Source organism: Notamacropus eugenii, chromosome 1 (assembly GCF_028372415.1).
Source record: "Notamacropus eugenii isolate mMacEug1 chromosome 1, mMacEug1.pri_v2, whole genome shotgun sequence".
Taxonomy (NCBI): domain Eukaryota; kingdom Metazoa; phylum Chordata; class Mammalia; order Diprotodontia; family Macropodidae; genus Notamacropus; species Notamacropus eugenii.
Window position 1 is genome coordinate 233,044,013 of NC_092872.1, and position 19,310 is coordinate 233,063,322.

The following is a 19,310-nucleotide window of genomic DNA, read 5'->3' on the forward strand; positions in this document are numbered from 1 at the left end:
GTCCAGAATATCAAAGGGACTAGTGAAAAGAAATGCTTGGGAAGGTGGCCTAGCGCTACCAGACCTCAAATTGTACTATAAAGCAGCAATTATCAAAACCACTTGGTATTGGCTAAGAAACAGAGAGGTAGACAAGTGGAATAGACTTGGCACTCAAGACGCAGTAGGCAAGGAATAAAGCAACCTCCTGTTTGATAAACCCAAGGACCCCAGCTTCTGGGATAATAACTCACTGTTTGACAAAAATTGCTGGGAAAACTGGATAACAGTGTGGCGGAAATTAGGCATAGACCCATATCTGACACTGTACACAAGAATAAAATCCAAATGGGTACATGATTTAGGTATAAAGATTGATACCATGAATAAACTGGAGAAGCAAGGAATAGTGTGTTTATCAGATTTATGGAGAAGGGAAGAATTTTTTGCTAAAGAAGAGATAGAAAGCATTATGAAATGCAAAATGGGTAATTTTGATTACATTAAACTGAGAAGTTTTTGCACAACCAAACCCAATGCGGAGGGATGTAGTAAATTGGGAAAGAATTTTTACGGCTAAGCTTGGGGATAAAGGCCTCATTTCTAGAATATATAGAAAACTGACTCAAATGTATAATCATACAAGTCATTCCCCAATTGATAAATGGTCAAAGCATATGAACAGGCAATTTTCATCAACATTTTTTTGGTTCTCCTTTAGCAGGGAGCTGATCTGCTTTTCATGCTTCTCTTTCATCCCTCTCATTTCTCTTCCCAGTTTTTCTTCCACCTCTCTAACTTGATTTTCAAAATTCTTTTTGAGCTCTTCCATGGCCTGAGCCCATTGGGTGGGCTGGGACACAGAATCCTTGATTTCTGTGTCTTTGTCTGATGGTAAACATTGTTCTTCCTCATCAGAAAGGAAGGGAGGAAATGTCTGTTCTCCCAGAAAGTAGCCATCAATAGTTTTATTTCTTTTCCCTATTCTGGGCATTCTCCCCAGCCAGTGACTTGACCTCTGAATATTCTCCTCACACCCACCTCGCCTCCTGGTCCTCCCAGCCAGCGTTTGGGGACTGAGATTCAAATGCTGCTTCCCGCCTTAGGGCTTTTGGCGGGGGCAGGGCTGCTATTCAGTGTGAGAATTAAGTTCAGATGGTCAGGTCGGGGCAGGGCCGCCTCTCAGGCTCAGTTCCCTCAGGGGGTTTATGTACAGACCTTCCACAATGGATCCAGGCTCCCGCCCGCTTGGGGAGCCCCTGTCTGCAACCGCCTCTCAGCTTCTATCTCCCGGGGGGGGGCCTGAGCCATGGGAGCACCCCACTCCCGTCTCGACCCGCCAAAGAGACTCTCTCACAGACCCCCGTCACCTGTGGGTGGAGGGGCTTGTGCCACAGCTGGAGATCCCGTCCCTGAAGCCTGCTCGGATCTGTACCTCTCGGAGCTGCGGCTGCCACAGGTCTGGGCTGGGCTCCGCGTCTGCAGGACGACAGACCTTTTGCGAGAGGTTTGCAGGTCCCTCTGTGGGTGGAGGGACCCGCATGGCCACTGGAGATCCCGTCCCCGTAGCCCGCTCGGATCTTTTCCTCACGGTGTCGCGGCCACTGCAGGGCTGCACTCAGCTCCCAGTCCCGGCGCCCAGTCCTCAGCATGAAGGACCCCCCGCGAGAGGTTTGCAGGTCTCTCCGGAACAGAAATCTCCCTCGCTCCAATATTCTGTGGCCTCTGGGTGCAGAATTCACCGTGAGTTGGTCCCCTCTAGCCGTTCTGTGGGTTGTGGGTTCGGAGCTATGTGTATGTGCGTCTTTCTACTCCGCCATCTTGGCTCCCTGAACAGGCAATTTTCAAAGGAAGAAATTAAAGATATCTATAATCATATGAAAAAATGCTCTAAATCACTTTTGATTAGAGAGATGCAAATCAAAACAACTCTGAGGTACCACATCACACCTATAAGATTGGCAAACATGACAGAACAAGAAAATGATAAATGCTGGAGAGGATGTGGGAGAGTTGGCACACTAATTCATTGTTGGTGGAGCTGTGAGCTCATCCAACCATTCTGGAGAGCAATTTGGAACTATGCCCAAAGGGCTACAAAAATGTGCATACCCTTTGACCCAGCAATATCACTACTAGGACTGTATCCCCAAGAGATCATAAAAATGGGAAAGGGTCCCACATGTACAAAAATATTTATAGCAGAACTCTTTGTCGTTGCCAAAAACTGGAAGTCAAGGGGATGCCCATCAATTGGGGAATGGCTGAATAAATTATGGTATATGAATGCAAAGGAGTACTATTGTACCATAAGAAATGATGAACAAGAAGACTTCAGAGAGGCCTGGAAGGACTTATATGACCTGATGCTGAGAGAAAGGAGCAGAACCAGGAGAACTTTGTGCACAGCAACGACCACAGTGTGCGAGAGTTTTTTCTGGTAGACTTGGAATTTCGTAATAACGCAAGAACTTCTTTAAAAAAAAAATCCCAGTGGTGGTTTTCTAAGGCAAAATGCCTTCCACACTCAGAGAAAGAAATATAGAAGTCATTCGCAGAATGTAGCAGATCATGTTTGTGTGTGTGTGTGTTTTTGTGTATCATGTTTTGATTTGTTATATGATTTCTTCCATTTATTTTAGTCCAACTACATAGCATGACTATAGTGAAAATGTACTCAATAGGAAAGTATATGTAGAACCTATACAGAATTGTATGCAGTCGTGGGGAGGGAGGGGGGTAGTGGGGGGTACGTGTGGGGGGGATAAAATCTCAATTGTATGGCAGTGATTGTTAAACATTAAAAAATAATAATAATAATAATAATAAAGAAAAGAAATGGGAAGGTTCTTCAATTTCATCAGGATAGAGAACTCCTGGTATGGGAACTCTTTGCACTAACTTAGATTGCAATCCATCTATAAAGTCCTGCGTAGTTGCTTGAAGCCAGCGGAGGTTAAGCAACTCACTCAGGGCCACAAAGTTAATCAATTTCAGAGATGGGATTTGAAACCAGGACTTTCTAGCTGCAATCCTGACCCTGTTCCCTATGCCATGAGCTGCTAGAAAAGAATTATTTAGAGCAAGAGTACAGTGGTGGCAGGAAGCTACTACAGTCATATCGAGTGAAGGGATGATGTGCAAGAAGATGGTAGCATTGGGAAATCTGATGGAACCAAGCAGTACCAACACCACCTTTAAATTCCTCTGTTAGCTTCTTGCGCAGTTGTTTCTCTGGTTTTCAGAAGTGAAAGTCTGATCTTTGTTCTCCCTGTCTCTTTCTCTGTCTGCCCTCTTCCTTTCTCTCCAGGATTGAGAAAGGTTCAGTAAGTGAAAGTTTTGAGAAGGCACTTGCTTTCTAGTCATGGCAGAGGCTGCTTGTGAGAAGAACAGTCTAGCCCAGTGCCAGTTTCTCTTTGTAACAGTGCTGTCTTTGTGTTTTGGTTTGTACAGTAATTCTATCAAGCTGGTGAATCTGCTCTCCATATTTATCAGCACATGGCTGACAGCAGCTGGGTTCATACATTTGGTAAGTACCCAAGAAGATAACATTCTCTTGGTGGCTTTCATGAGTCAGTCCCCATCCCCAAATTTATAACCCTAAGATATAACCTTGGTGGGGCCATTGATTACAGAGAAAAGGAGGGAAAAAATCCAATAGCCCAGCTGTCCTATTTTCCAGCCTTCTACCCCAAACTACTTCCAAATGGTAAGTAATGTTTTTGTCATTAACCTCGGTTTTTTAGGTTCAGTAATAGTAAAGTGTATTTTGACGGAACAGCTGCAGGAACATAGTTTGGCCACAAGATGGCAGTAGCTCTTCACCAAACACCTGGGAAAGTAGCAGCCTTTGGAAAAGATGGAAAATCTGCCAAGTTTGAATGCCATCTCTCAGAAAACAACAATTTGGGCTCCCTCCACTTCTCTCCATTTCCCCTTTGAGAAAAAGGCAGTTTTGCTTCTCCTGATTGATGGCCAGCCCAGTTATTTTGTGTTTCAGAATTGCATGTGTGTATGTTTTAAGTAGAAATCTATAGATTGTTCCCAGTGTGGAGTGAGATTCTGACCTTCCTCCTAAGGCTAATTCTTTCAATCAGTCGATCAGAAAGCATTTATTAAGTGTGTTCCAGGCACTTTTCTAAGCACTGGAGAAAGAAATGCAAAAGCAGGCTCCCTACACCTAAGGAGTTCACATTCCAATCAAAGAGAGGCTACCAATGGAACAAAGAATTATGCCCGTATAAAACATGTCCAGTGTAAATGGAAGGTAATCTCATGGGGAAAGACAGTAACTGTTGGAAAGCCTGTAGAAGATCCATGAAGAAAGCCATGACAGCTGGAAGTCTCAGTTCCATTTTGTATGGCAAAAAAAAAAATTTAATATGAGCATAGAGTTTAGAGTTGGGCGTTGATGGACAGATCTTGGGGTCTTTTCCTATACTGAAATCTATTAGGACATCTTCTTGAATAAATAGTCCCTAGACAGCAAAAATGTGAGCCTAAAGATGCATAGAAACTAAGGGTCAATTTCTAATTGCCTGGTGGATAGAAAGAAATAGGATGGAATATTATCATCCAATGCAACAGCCATTTATTAAGCAGTTTCTTGTGTAGGGCACTATTCTGGGCACAGGGAATACAAATGCGAAACAAAACAAAAAATTTCCTACCCTTCAGGGGGGAAGGGAAGGAAGAGAGGGAGGAAATAAGTATTTCTATAAGGAATAAATATATATGCACATATGTCTCCATATATGTATATATATGATATATGTGTGAATATACTCAATATCTACACACATATGCACCTACATACATATAGACACATACATGTATATTAAGAGGTAGGTACTATTAGGTGCTAACACTAGTGTGAAGTTTTCTTTGCGAGCAGATCTCTGTTACTGTCTCCTACTCAAAAAACTCAGATGGCTCCCTATTGCTTCTAGGAGCAAATGTAAAGTTTTCTGTTTAGTTTTTAAAATCCTTTATGACCTGTCATTCCAGTTTCTTTGGATGTTAGACTCCCTCCAATGATCTGCAATCCAGATATACTAGCTCCTCCCTTCTACCACACAGAGGCTCTCTCTTCCTTTAGATTGAGCAACAAGAAACTTGTTGGTCCTCTCCAACTGTCAATGCACTCTCTTGGACACTTCTCTAATTAATTACTTTGTGTTTATTCTCTTTATATATATTCTGTGTTTCCTTAGATATGTATGTGTGGGATCCCGTTAGAATGTAAATTCCTTAAGACAGGCATTGTTTTATTTTTTGCATTTGTATCTTTGGCACCCAACATAGAGGCTGAAACATAGTAGGGACTTAAGAAGTACTAGGTGATTGACTAAAACTACATGTAAATAAACATATCCAAGACATATATGGAATAAGTGGAAGGTAATTGTAGAGGGGAAATCTCTAGTACCTGGGGGTATATACCTAACTATTTGAAGAGGGAGAGATAGTGATCCCATCTTTTCTGCCTTTTAGTGTTAAAAATTCCAATGGTCATTCCTATGTGACCTTAGAGTGTTGTTTTCCTCAAAGGTCAGAGTAGACATGGAGGAACCAAGATCATCCAAAGAAAATGGCAGCTTAAGGGTGAACTTAGAATCCTAGTTTGAGTTTTCAAGGCCAATAAAATGGTTCATTTGGTGTCTGAAGAGGAAAGTCTCTGGAAACTTTGAGCAGAGCTCCCCTAAAGCTAGAATGTGGTTATGCAGATCTTGGTAGCTGGTAAACCACCACTAGATAGAGACAAACTGATCCAATAAAGCTTATTTGTTGGGATTAAGTTGGTGTTGAAGACCAAATTCAAAGGAAAGAAGTCCCACTGTTACCACAGATGAAGCCATTTCTGCTTGAATGGTGGAATTCCCTATTTTTTCCTAACAACTGGGTCTGGCTTTGAGAGGTACTATTCACTTGTAGCATCCATGTGGCACCATTAAGATTGACAGTCAGTCTTCAAGAGTACAAAACTATTAAATGTCTCCTTGAAAACAACTGAAAATGCAAGCAAGGTATCTTAGGTGAGGACTCAGGGTTATCATGGTGAATGAGAGACCCTGGCTTGGGTCTTCTTTGACAATAATGAAATTCATAGACATGGTTAAGGCAAAGGAAATTTTTTTTTTCTAAAGCTTAAGTATCATAGAAAGTTGACCATGGACCAGGTCACAGTCAGTTATATCTTTGCAAACTTTTAATGGTGAGAAGAAAAATAGACCAATATCCTCTCTCTCCTCCACATCCCTTTACTTTTCAATCATCCAAAGATACCTTTCATTGTTTTACTGCCTTAAGACTTGAGACTTGCTTGGCTTGAACAGAGGAACAAGCACCAATCTCAGCAGGATGGAAAGTTCAAGAAACCACTTGTTTGTACTAACCCTGGTTTATTCAGTTATATATATTTTTTCTTGTCTAACTCATGTCCTTTTATTATAGGTGGAGAACTCAGGGGATCCATGGGAAAATTTCCAAAATAACCAACCTCTAACATACTGGGAATGTGTCTATTTACTAATGGTTACAATGTCCACTGTTGGTTATGGGGATGTTTATGCAAAAACCACCCTTGGCCGCCTCTTCATGGTCTTCTTCATCCTCGGGGGACTGGTAAAATCTCTTTTTATTATGATGATGATATGTATGATCATTAATATTGTTGATTATTTATTTCCTTAAAAGCCTTATATGATTTATTCTTAGTGACTGCATTAAAAACAAATGGTTGCCTTAGTTTTATATTCTGCTAAAGTCAATGAGAGCGCAGATAGGACATTTTGGGGGCCATGATATCTAACTTGTTTTCCACAGACAGGAATTTGTGTAAACCAGATCCATCGCCCTTGTCTAGAGATATTCATTTAGTTCAGAATGAACCTAAATGGCTTAAGGAAATAATGCATGGGAATAAATGAGAGAGCCCTCTGGACAGTAATGCAATTCGTAGCTCACTCCTTGGTAGCAACAACCACTATTGCAGAGGCTGTTAGATGTTATCAGTACTTCTTAGGTTGCGGTTTCAAAAGCTCTCCCTCTCCCTCTATGTTCCTCCCCTTGACTTCCAACAAACACTGTGGCTTGGGTCTGCTCTAAGAGTTGGACAGTGACAAATCCTTATAACCCCGTCCATTTGTATGTTATGCAGTAATGACCATCTCCTAACTGGCCTCATTAAGGACTAGCACAAACACCTCTGATCTTTTCCCTTTTAAAAGTCCATAGTTCCTTCTTTTGTCCCATGCATGTATTTACATAGCAGTACAACGGCTGACTTTTGTTATGGTGCCACTGGGTAGGGGGAGTGGGAGTGCTAGGAACAATTCAACAGTTACTGCATTTTGTCTTTGAAAGCAACCAGATTTATGTTTTGGTTTTTGCTCATTACAAGGTAAGTGGTTAAAATCCTAATTCTCATTCAGCAGACCCTTATATACACTGCACACACATTTATAATTCTGTGTATGCATACATATCTCTCTATACTGTATGTATATGACATATACATTTGTAATATGTATATAAATGAATACGTGCATGTGTATATCTCCCAAGCATTCCTGTAACATATTTAAAGTCCTGACAAGTCACGGGACCCAGCTGTTGGTCAGTGGGTCCTAAGAGGATCCAGCCACAACTCATCTGTTTGTTGGACAAAACATGGCAGATTCGTTTGTCTCCTTGCTACTTTTTTTCTCTCGTGTAATCTCTGACAACCCCTTTTACGTTTTTGATCTTTATTTTTAAATGGTTTGAAAAAAAATTTTTAATTGATGTTTATTATTCTTGATGTCTCTTGGGGCCACGTTGGTTCACGTTTGAATTTTATCATATAAAAGATTCTTAGCTTAGAGATATCTTTTAAAAAACCTCATCTTATTTTTATAACATATAACTTCCCTTCCCCCCCCAAACATTTCTAGAAGCAGAGCTAGATGGCAGTTTGATTTTATTTTGTTCCCACTTCATTTTATGTGATGTCTCCCCTATCTTTAAGTGTTTTAGTTTTCTAGGTTTGAGTCTTCCTGAAAGCCAACGTTTTGTGTTTTTTTCAAGAGTTTCCCTTTGTACGTGTGTGTTTTTTGCATTTTCAGACCTTCACCCCCCCACCCCGCCTTCTTGAACCTCTCTTTTCAGTCTTTTCTTCTGTCTCCTATCTTTTCCTTAGGCCATGTTTGCCAGCTACGTCCCCGAAATCATAGAGCTAATAGGAAACCGCAAGAAATACGGTGGTTCCTATAGTGCGGTTAGTGGAAGAAAGTAAGTATGCCAAGAGGCTTCGCTGCAGCCACAGCAGTAGAGTCCTCTCTGCATGCCATTTTCTTTTTTTTTTTCCTCTTGTTTCTTTGTTTCATGCATGTAGGCCATGTTTGCCCGCTACGTTCCTGAAATTGCTGCTCTCATCCTGAACCGGAATAAATTCGGCGGGACTTTTAACAAACATGGAGGCAGAAAGTAAGTCAGTTTCATCAAGAAAAAGGTGTGATTGTGCGATCTGAGCACCCCTTGTGGAGATGACACCTGAGCCCTGACACTCTTCTAACCCATCCTTCGCTTGACTCTTTCGGTCAGGTGGACACACCGTGGAGGGTGATGACAGATTTTATTTCCTTCCCTTCCCTCCATGAGAAAGTGGTCATACTTGGTTTAAAGACCTGGGCCATGCTAAAACACCAGTCACAATATACTTTCCTTTCTCCTGTCCAAGAAATTGTGGAACTCATCCATCAAGTGACTGATAGCTATAAGGGACATTTCTGAGAAGATCGCTACTATTCTTAGATAGTCTGGATGATCTTATTCTGAGTATCAACAACTTTAGTTAAGCAATTCTGGTTCTAAAAAATCAAATAAAACTCTCTCTTCAATCTTATTTTATGAGGTTAAATCATGATATAACAGGCAGTCATACTTTAGAACTAGAATGTGATAGCAGGGATGGAACAAAATTATTTTCATCATTGTGGTCATTTGTAGGAATGGTTGTCATGTGGGGCTTACTTTTGACCTTATTGACCTGTACAGAAAAAAAGGCAAATTCTATTTTCAGAGAAACTGCTTCCCTCAAATGGGACAGAAATGGGGAAATAGTGTTGAATTCAAGCCATTTGTACTAAATGGAACTCTAGGTGAATTCTTTGGCCTCGTGCCCGAGTACTTAGCTCTTAAGGGAATTCTGAAGTGGGAGTAGGTTACATCAATGTATTAAAATGTTGGCCCACTGTCAATCAAACCCTTTCCTTCTAAGTAAATAGTGAATCTGGTAGGATAACTACTCTGCACTGAAGTGGCATTACCACTTCAATAGGTCTCCCATGAATGGTTTGTGGTGGATTTTCCCAAGGAAACAAAATAAATGTTCCTTTACCTTTGTAATGATGGCTTGCCAGTGTCACCAGGACCATAATGGATCACCTCGGAAAGCCTCATCCCGTGCTTATGATTCCTCCTCATCCTGCCTTCCTCTTTGAGCTCAGGTGCCTAGTCTACCATTCAGAAAATGAGATGGTGGAAAATGGCTCATTTTCTTGAATTGCCCTCAGGAGGCTTGTTTCCTTTCCAAAGGAAAAAGAACATATATACTAGAGAGGAGTCCAGTTGGCATCTTTTCATTGGAACCTGCAGTTCTTCTACCTTCCCATTACTGTAACCATCCCATTCAGATGACCTAGCAGTGCTGCCTAGGAATTGAACCAAGCTGTTGGATGGATCTAAATTGTTCCAGAGAGGCACATGTCCCCCCTCACAGGCTGGAGAGGAAACAGTCCTTCTGTTAGCTTGGGACAACTGGTATGCAGTCACAAGTAAAAGGTCTCCAAAGAGTCCTAGAATTCTCTTCATAGGATTCCCCATTTTGCTGCCACAATTGAACATTAGTAAAATTGACACCAATTTGTCCATGACCTGCTTGTCAGATAAGGAAGATTTAAATATAACTCATGACCCTATTGCATATTTTAAAAACACGTCCAGACACAAAACAACAGCCATATATACTCACATAAACTATCTTCCCAACACACATGCATACAGAAAGCCAAAACAACACCAAGGTAAACTACTTTTGCTCAAGGTGAATGCTTTCTTCACGTCTCTCCCTCTCAACATTTGGGTGGCCCTTAAAGAGATGGGTTTTACACTGTTGGGTAACCCCAGAAAGACCTCTCAGGTGAAGCCTTCACTCATCAGCCCTCTGCTGTTTCCTTGACTTTCAATTTTGACCTTTACTCTGTCTCCAACTCCCAAACTATGAGAACCTTAGATCCCAGGCTTTCTGCAGCTTTTTTTCCTTCATTATCTTTTATCGCTGTTTTTAGTCTGGTTTTCTCTTTTTTTTTCTTTTTAAACTCCCTCTTTCTTAATATGTACTTTTGTTTGTAAAACTCTTTCTCTGTCACCATCACCCATAGATCCTATTGACTGAGAGTTGGTTCTGTCATCAGCACATAGACTGTTCAATTTACTTTACGCATTGTTTCCTAGTTCAAAAGCTAATTACTAAGTAGTTTAAAGAAGCCCTTTGGTCACTTAGATCTTTCATCAGAAAATATAAGCTTGGGAAAGGCAGAGTCATAAAGGGCCATTAGCACCTCTTATTTGATGCTGTTTTTTCCAGTCAAGAGAACAAGATTGATGAAATGTTATGTTTGGCCAAAATTTGAGTTTTCATTTGGAATTCAGTGTTGAGAGAATGGGCTGTCAGAACCAATAAGTTTCCCTTCGCTTGGGATATAGGCATGTGGTAGTAATTAGCAATATAAGGTCTTTAGCTGAGCAACCAAGCATGGTTTCTGGCAGCCAACGTAATGAGAAACTACAGTTGTTCTATTTCTAATGTCAAAAAGTTTCCAGATAAAATTAAATGCATTTGCAAAATGAAAGCAGTTCAACTTTGCTGAAAGATATAGCTTAAAATAGAACATCGCTCTCTGAATTTTTGTGTGGGCCTAAGTAAGTGTGTCTTCATTTTGGCATGCACATACAGACACCCCTCTTCCAAAAACTTAATCAAACCTGACTACCTCAGAAAGCAATTAAAACTTATGCATGGTGTAGGTATCTCTTTGAAGATGTATGGTTTGTGCAGAAATAACCCTAATAATGATATATTAATTTGTCAGAAAACTCAGGGTACCTTTGGGTAATGTCAATATCTCAAGGTTTCATCTACGTGGCACTGGATTCAAACTAAAAAATGTGGTCAGAAAGCTCAGTGTCTGACCTGATACCATATCTTAGGATATTTGGAAATTTGAGAACTGTGTTTTGAAATTCTCAACCAGATGTTTGGCATAATATAAGCACAGCTTTTCTCTCCTCAGAACATCCTCTTCATCAAGGCCCTAAGGCGCTATAAATGACCATTTATATCAATATGTCACACCTCCTCTCTCATAGGAGGTCATCACCCAACACTGAGAAGTATCATTTCAGCTGTCACTAATGGGCAGGATTGGTTGTTTGTTTAGCCTTGAAGCCTAGGGTCTGCCCAAAAGTAAGCTTCTATATTTGGGTATTTACAATGGAAATGTTCAATCTGGGACTGGGGTATATTGAGAAAGCCTCAGTCTTACCTGGAATAGGAAGCACAGGTGGGTGTGTTGAGATTGTCCAGTCACTGAAACCCGAGCTCTAGGTTTTAGGAGAAGAACCTCTGACCACACATGATCTTCTTTGATCTCTGGTTTGCCTTTCTAATGCCATGAGTCTGAAGTATGCTGGTCATAGTGGAGCAGAAAAAAGGGAAGGGAGTGGCAGGGATTAGCTGTGGTCACTTTCTGTGTGAGGTTTTCCCTGGAAGTTTCCCATCTAAGCAATTAGGTGGTGCAGTGGATAGTGTCTTAGTTAGGATTAGGAAAACCTAGGTTTCAGTCTTGACTTAGATAGGATTTTGATTCACACATCTTACTACTTGTAATCAGTTCTTATGGCCTCACTTTCCTCTTCTGTAACAATAGAATGGCTGTAGCACCTTTTTAACAGGGTTGTTGTGAAAATTGAATGAATTAAAATGTACAAAGCATTTTGCAAATCTTAAAAGAGCTTTACAAATGTTAGTCATTAATATAATTATGGTTCTCCTTTTCCTCCTCCTCATTAATGTGGGTAACTAAGCTTGGTTGTGTTTAGTTTGAAAGAGCTAGAGGTCACATGAGTAAAACTAATGAAAAATAAGAATAATTCATTGATAATTTAACCCCCAAAATTTAGATTTTTGTTCCCATAGGATGAGCCAAGACTATAGTTTTAGACCACTGGCTTCAGTTAGAGAGCCATTCAGAAGAAGTGGGTACCTAAAAATTTGTCTACAATCACTTGAACAGAGTGAGTTTGACTTTTGATGACAGGAGGAGTAAAAAGTATGGTGAAATTGAGTTGGCTTCCTACTGTACTCTTAGGCAGCCAAATAAAGGGAAAGATGTTCTTCTTCAGCCTTTGAAGGTACAGAAGAGAGAGGAATGAATGATGAGAAAATAAAGAAAGCAGGAAACTACAGGTTTTAAAAGCTGTGGTATATAGTCCATGTAAACTAGATGAAAGAAATTATATTGAGGAGCTTTGGTTTAAGAGTAGTTGACATCAGTGGAATTAATCTTCCTCAAAAGGAGGATGAATTACTAAAATGTTGTGAAAGCTTATTTTCATCTCCCCCTTTTTTATATTCAAGAAATATATCCTATCTGTAAAATGGGGATAATAATACCTTCCTTAACTAAAGGCAAGAGGGTTGGACCAGGTGTTCTTTTGTAGTTTCCTCCAACTTTAAGATTTATGATCCTGTACTCAATTCTACATGCCCTTACTTATCCGTATATCCATGGCCAGAACAAACCTTACTTCCTAACTGCTTTATCCTTTCATATACATTTTTCTCTACCTTCCTCTTGTAATTCCTCCATTGCTGGTGGGAACACCACTACTCTGAAGAACTCAGTCAGCTCTATTGACTTAGCGTCTATGAGAAGAAGGCAACATTGGAACACTTCCTCTTTGCAACCCACAGCCTTCTTTAATTTTATCATTTTAACAATACAAGCTACTGTTGATCACACATAAGAAAGAATTTAGAGTGACAGATATGGGATAGATAAATGAAATCCATGGAGAAACCACAGTTTTTGCTTTTGTTAATAGTTTCTATCTCTTTCTCATCAAAACATTCTTAGATGAAGTACCACTTGGGTAAAAAATCCCTGGTTATCAACAGTTAAATGTATGGCAGAGAGCTAGCTATAACTCATGTTGGTGATACTAACATACATTAGGTAGTATGATATATATATATGTATATATACATATATATATATATGATATAAATAAAATGTTCCATGTGAAAAGGAACTTGCCTGGAGTTAGTTGCTCTGTTTGTCGGTAATGTTTATGAAGCTTTGGTAGGGACAATATTCTTATAGATTAACAGGCCTTTGATCTTCTAACTTGTACTCCATTTTGTTTTGGTTGATCTGGGCTGTAGAAAAATGCTACTTTCACCTGGGTTGTGATTTCCTACATCACAATCAATTAGAATCTGGAGAACCTATTGTTGAAGCATTCTACAAGTATTCTACGAGTATTGCTTCTTTTGTCATTTGTAAATATGAGTTTTTCAAGGCCAGCTCTTAAAAAGCTGTTTTCCCCCCTTAAATCCTGAGTTCTTCTGCTAGGAATTAGGGCAGTCTAGTATCATTTAGATGGTAATACCTTGAGGTCTCATCCTAACAACCTCTTTCCCTTAATTAAGCACTGGAAAAAAAATATTTTGATATGTATTTCCATTCAGAAATTTCTTTTAGTTTTTTAAATTAAACTATAATGCTTTTTTAAAAGCATCAAAATTAAAGAACAATAGTAAACTATCATGGAGAATAATTGGGAGCAAAATATAAAGAAATGTAAATATTTGGAGCCAGATATAAAGAAATATGAAAGCATAGGTACAAATAGAACATTCTCACTAAACCTTATCTATCATCAATCAGTACTCAATCTAATTTAGATTCCTGCCCAGCCCTCAATGATGAGAACTGATTAATTAATTAGAAATCTTTTAACTCAGAATCAGACTTTCCTGGATGATGTACACCTTCTGGCATACTTTTTCAGGTCCTCAAACAGCTGTATGGTACTTTAATGGCAGAATTTTTCTGCCACTAGTGTTTTGAAATTGCCTGAAAAGAAAGCCCTAGACAGCTATTTATAATTTAAGGAGAGAAAAACCTCCATTTGTACTGCCAAATTCCATACTATTGATCTATATTTCTGGTCAGGCAGAGAAAACAAAAATAAAAGATGAATTAAAAATTATAAGATGTCATTGGTCAGTAAGAAACCCTATGATTATCTTTTCCCTAGTTAGAAATAAGATGTACTTTTTTCACTCTTTTTTTATTTTTGAGTTTTCTTCCTGTTCCCTCTCATTTTTCATGTCTCATAAATCTGCAAGTTTCATCACCTTTTTTAATCACCACATAGAAAATTAGCTTGCTCAGCATAAATTCTTTTCTGGGAAAAAAGTGTCATAAAAGCTCAGTTAGTTGTAGAGTTTTAAAGTAACCTTTAAGCATAATTTTCAAGTTTCCTAAACATATATATTGTGATTTCCTTCATGAAAAAGGAACATATCTAGTCCATTACCCTGCCTTAAAATTTGCAAAGGTTGTTCTAGACCTGGAGTTCTTGAGTTCTGTAGACCTCCAAAAGGGTCTAAGAATAGGGAGGTCTGTGGATTTGCATGGGAAAAAATACAGTTTTATTTTCACTAATCTCTACCTGAAATTTAACATTTCCTTTATTTGGTTTTTTTAAAATATTAACCTGAGAAAAGGTTCACCAGGTTACCAAAAGAATATGTATCACAAAATAGATTAGGAACCCTGTTCTAGATTTATCAATTCCTGTCCCTGTCAAAGATCCCCAAAGATTCCGTAACCTAATTTGGCAGACTGCTAAAATAGTTAACCAACCACACTTTTGGGAAGTTCTTCAGAATTAACTTAAATCTATGTCACTGCTTTTTAAATCCAGGATTGACAGAGGCGCCATAATCACTCCAACACAATATTCTTATTTAATGGGTTCACCTAATAGAGGGCAGGACTGAGACATAGAAATATGGTTCAGAGAGTAATTTAACTGATACTGGGTGAGGCTTAAATAACACAATCATCCTCCTACCTCCTGTTTGTATATCATTTCTTGGGCAGTTCTCACTCATGATTCTCAACTCGGGCTGTAATGAGGTGGACTGTTCGGGAGTGATATTTTCTGCGGGATGTCATTGACGATTTCTGAATCGCAGACATTTCGTTAATCCCCCCAAGATACTGCTCCAATTGAAATGTGTCTGAAGCTTTTCATTTTACACAAACTCAATTCCTTGTCAAATAAACCATTAAGTTCTCTGATTCTGAGGCTCACATGACTTCCCAGCTCTTCTCCTCAGCAATTTTTTCATATTTCTAGATTTTAAAAGCCATAAATTAGCAAATCATCAACATATCGTCAGGAAGGAATGTTTGGTAGGAATTCCATTCAGAAGGAAACATAGGCTTTAATAACTGATCTTCACAGAGATATGAAGAACTGTAGACAGACAGATATAGTAAATAAGAAGACAAACAGCTAATTTGAGTTGACAGGGCACCTTGGATTGATTAAGCATTCTGCTTTGATTAGGGTTGAACTTTTTTTTTTTTAAGAAAAAAAAGAGCCTGCCCTAATACCCTAGGAATAAAAGACACATTAACTACTCTGAAATTCGGTACTGTGGGTCAGAGACCAAAAGCAAGCGATATTAGATGTTGTATTATATCATGTAATATGCCAGATATTACTTTCCAACAAGACAAGAGTGTAACCTGAGAGCAGAACATGGCCCATTGTCTGGGCTGGGGTATGGATGCCTCTTTCTTACCATCTGCTTTGCATTCCTTTAAACCCCTATCGTCAGCTCCTCTCAAACATGAAGCCCTATTTAGGAAGACTTAAAAATTGGATGCATATTAAATCAACTGCCAGATAACACTAATGGAATGAAGCCATGTCTCTCCACTCCCCACTATCCCCCTCCATAATTCACCTCTGTCTCCCTTTTTCACATACTCATCAATGTGCTCTAGCTATTGTTCTGAAAAGGAGGGATGGAAATGTAGGCGGGTAATGTACTAGGTGAATTTTAAAGTCTAATGTAGGCTTAGAGTTTTCTCTCAAATGGCCTTACTTCCATCAAGGGGAAAAAGCATAATAATTTCTCACTTCTGATTAGTAACCCCCAGGCTTGTTCACTAACAACTCTGCCAAGTATAAATTTAGTTTCAGAACAATTGATGAAATCACCTGAAAGTATGTCTGTTGAATAGTCTATTTCTCCCTATTTGATTAAAATACTTTGAGAAGGAAAGTCACCATGTTGGCAACAAAGAATCAATATGGCAGGCAACCCCATCTGAAAATGCACAGGTACAAACAGAACATCCTCACTAAACCTTAACTATCATCAGTGATTACCTAATCTAGTCTGGATTACTCCCCACCCTTCAATGGTGAGAACTGATTAATTAATCAGGAATCTTTTAACTGAGAATCAGATTTTCCTGGATGGTCTACACCTTTTGGCATACTTTGTCAATTTAATGAATTTAAATAAATATTTACAAATATAAAAATAAATGTTCATTATATTTAAATATTTATTGTCTTTGTGTGAATCCATCCCACTACAACTTCTGTTCATGAAGAGCGAGTCCCAGGGAAACCTCTGAGGGCTGAGTTGAGGGAACCCTTGATCAGGTAACATGACAGAGGCTTTGTTGGAGTGGGCTGATCTTTGGTCAGTAACTTTTTTCTAAATAGACCAACCCCAACAATGCATGAATAGACCCATGATTTCATCAACTTAGTAAGGGAATTCTTCCTACCAGTACAAATGCAATCTATTTATTTAGCATTGAAGTCTGAGAGTATTGCTGGAGGCACCTAGAGGTTAAGTGACATGGGTACTCAGATCTAGACCAGGGACAAACCTCAGATGCCTTCTAGTTCAACCCTCTTTTAAAAGATGAGGAAAATGGAGCCTAGAGGAAGTGACAAGAATTATAGAGATAGTAAGTATCAGAGCAGAAGTTGTACCCTGATCTTCTGATTTCAGATTCATCACCCTTTCTCTCTCTGTTCCCCTACTCTGGCAACATAGGATCACACCTCTAAGTAAGTAATAGAGGCAGCATTTGAATCAGTGTCTTCTTGTATGATCTTAGGCCCCTACTCACTAGGCTACACTGCTACAAATCATTCAGCAGATAAATTTTCATGGATTGAAGACATGTCTAAATAGAATAAATGCTAAATAGTAAAATGGAATAAAATAGTACAAATCACCACAGGAAAGAAAATGATTGTTAATCTAGCAAAGTATGTTAGAGGTAAAGAATTACTCATCTGAGAGCTTTCTACATCAGAGAAATTCAGGAGGAAGCCACTTCAGCTTAACACAAGAGTAATAAGCAACCCCAGCCCCTGAGAAGTCATTGTAAAGGACAGAGGGGATAACGACAAGGACAAAGAATTGAAAGGATCAGAGCAGTATCTGAAGGCTTGGTTGATTCTGCTGTGCGAATGCTACAGGAAGGTTTGTCCTTCAAGGCTTCGTGAGAAACCTTCTGCTGTAATATGTCCTGCCCCTGCATGCCACGGCACCCACAGGTTCCTGTGATGGGCCCTTCAAGCATGGGAGACCCTGATATGTGAGTGCAAGTGTGTGGTTTCTTCCTCTTGCTCTCTGTGAATTCAGCAGTGGCGACTGGTTTGGTCACTGTACCAGGGGGAGGTGCCAACTCCTTATATTAGTCAGAGTTCAGTTCAATATAAGGAAGCTCTTCTTAGCAATTAGCATTCTCCAGCAGCAGAATATCTTGCTTTTTTCTTCAGTAATGAGTTTTCTATCATTTGAGGACGTTTATGACCTCTTGTCAAGGATAGCTCATAAGGGTGGATGTGCAATCCTTTCCAATTCTCAGATTGTAGTTGCTAGAGTGTCCAGAGATTCTGTTTGCTTTGACATAAGATCAAGGACATGGAGAAAAACCATACAAACACACACACACACACACACACACACACACACACACACACACACACCCCCCATTCAATCAGCTAGCACATACATACCTACTTTGTGCCTAAGAATATGTTGGGTGCCTGGAATACAAAGTAAAAAGAGTCCCTCCTCTTAAAGAGCTTACATTTTATTGAGGGAAACAACACATATACATACATGTGTATATATGAATGTTTATATACACACACATATATATGTATGTATATACATGTATAGGTACATATGTATACATTATATATGTATGCATGCCTTTCTATTATATGTAACATATATGTTTATGCATGTATATGTGCAACTGATGTTTATGTAGCACCTACTGTGTGCTAGGCACCTTGCTAAGTGCCTTAAAAATCCCTGGGAAATTGATGCTATTACTATTCCAGTTTTACAGTTGAGGAAACTGAGGCAAATAGAAGTTAAGTGACTGTCAGAGTCACACAACTAGACTCAAATCTTCCTGAACTCCAGGCCCTGATTGTATCCACTGTACCACCTACCTGCCTCTAATGTACTAATACATGTTTCTACATACACATACATACACATACACTCATATATATAATATATATGTATATACCTTCACTATATATTATGTATAATGTGTAGTATGCAAATGTATTCCAGGTATCCCAAAAATCTTAGTGCAGTTCTGAGTTGTTCTTTTAAATAATTAAGGGATACTTAGTTATATTTAAGCAATTACTTCGTAAGCAATTACTTTTAAGCAATTAAGCAATGCTTAGAAGTAGATAGCTTCAAAGGCATTAAGACAACTCTTTTGGGACACCCTATGTATTGCAAAATAATTTTGTGGGGAAGGAGGTACTAGCAACTAGCAGTGTGCCATGATGGGTCTCATTTAGGAAGTGGAATTTTAGTCCAATTTTGAAGGAAGCTGGAGCTTCTAAGAGATAGAGGTGAGGAATGAGGACATCCTGGGCAGGGAGGGAAAGGGAATGTCCTTGTGCCATCTTTATTTTCTTTTCCTTTTGAACATGGACTTATAAGGCCCATACCAAAGGGAAGATTAGTCAGTGGGTACTGTCCAGGCTGCTCAGATAGATACCACCTAGGATCATAGGATTTGCAAATCATCTTGTTCAATGCCCTCATTTTACAGTTGGGTAAACTAAGGCTCATTCTCAAGGTCACACAGTTAGTTGAGTAACAGAGCCAGGGCTGCATTTGAAAAGTACTTAATGTT

The 19,310-nt window shown here is 39.3% G+C and overlaps 1 protein-coding gene and 1 long non-coding RNA gene across 12 annotated transcripts in view; one reads left to right on the forward strand and one right to left on the reverse strand.

Annotated features, from left to right (window-relative positions):
* LOC140521321 (uncharacterized) overlaps positions 1-13,451 on the reverse strand; it is a 34,451-nt gene extending 21,000 nt beyond the window's left edge. Inside the window, exons 1-3 of one of the 2 annotated variants that reach the window (XR_011972878.1) lie at positions 13,338-13,451; positions 11,565-11,708; positions 9,359-9,476 (exon numbers count right to left, since the gene is read on the reverse strand). This is a non-coding gene — a long non-coding RNA (uncharacterized lncRNA). The remainder of the gene's footprint in view (positions 1-9,358; positions 9,477-11,564; positions 11,709-13,337) is intronic. The other variant, XR_011972879.1, reaches the window with a different exon arrangement.
* KCNMA1 (potassium calcium-activated channel subfamily M alpha 1) overlaps positions 1-19,310 on the forward strand; it is a 904,559-nt gene that overhangs the window by 630,085 nt on the left and 255,164 nt on the right. For 8 of the 10 annotated variants that reach the window (XM_072636209.1, XM_072636218.1, XM_072636155.1 and 5 more), the window contains 3 exons: positions 3,433-3,508; positions 6,433-6,603; positions 8,159-8,250. In XM_072636209.1, coding sequence (XP_072492310.1) covers positions 3,433-3,508; positions 6,433-6,603; positions 8,159-8,250 — 339 coding nt within the window. Of the gene's footprint in view, positions 1-3,432; positions 3,509-6,432; positions 6,604-8,158; positions 8,251-8,353; positions 8,446-19,310 lie in introns of all 10 variants that reach the window. The other 2 variants (XM_072636200.1, XM_072636227.1) reach the window with 2 other exon arrangements.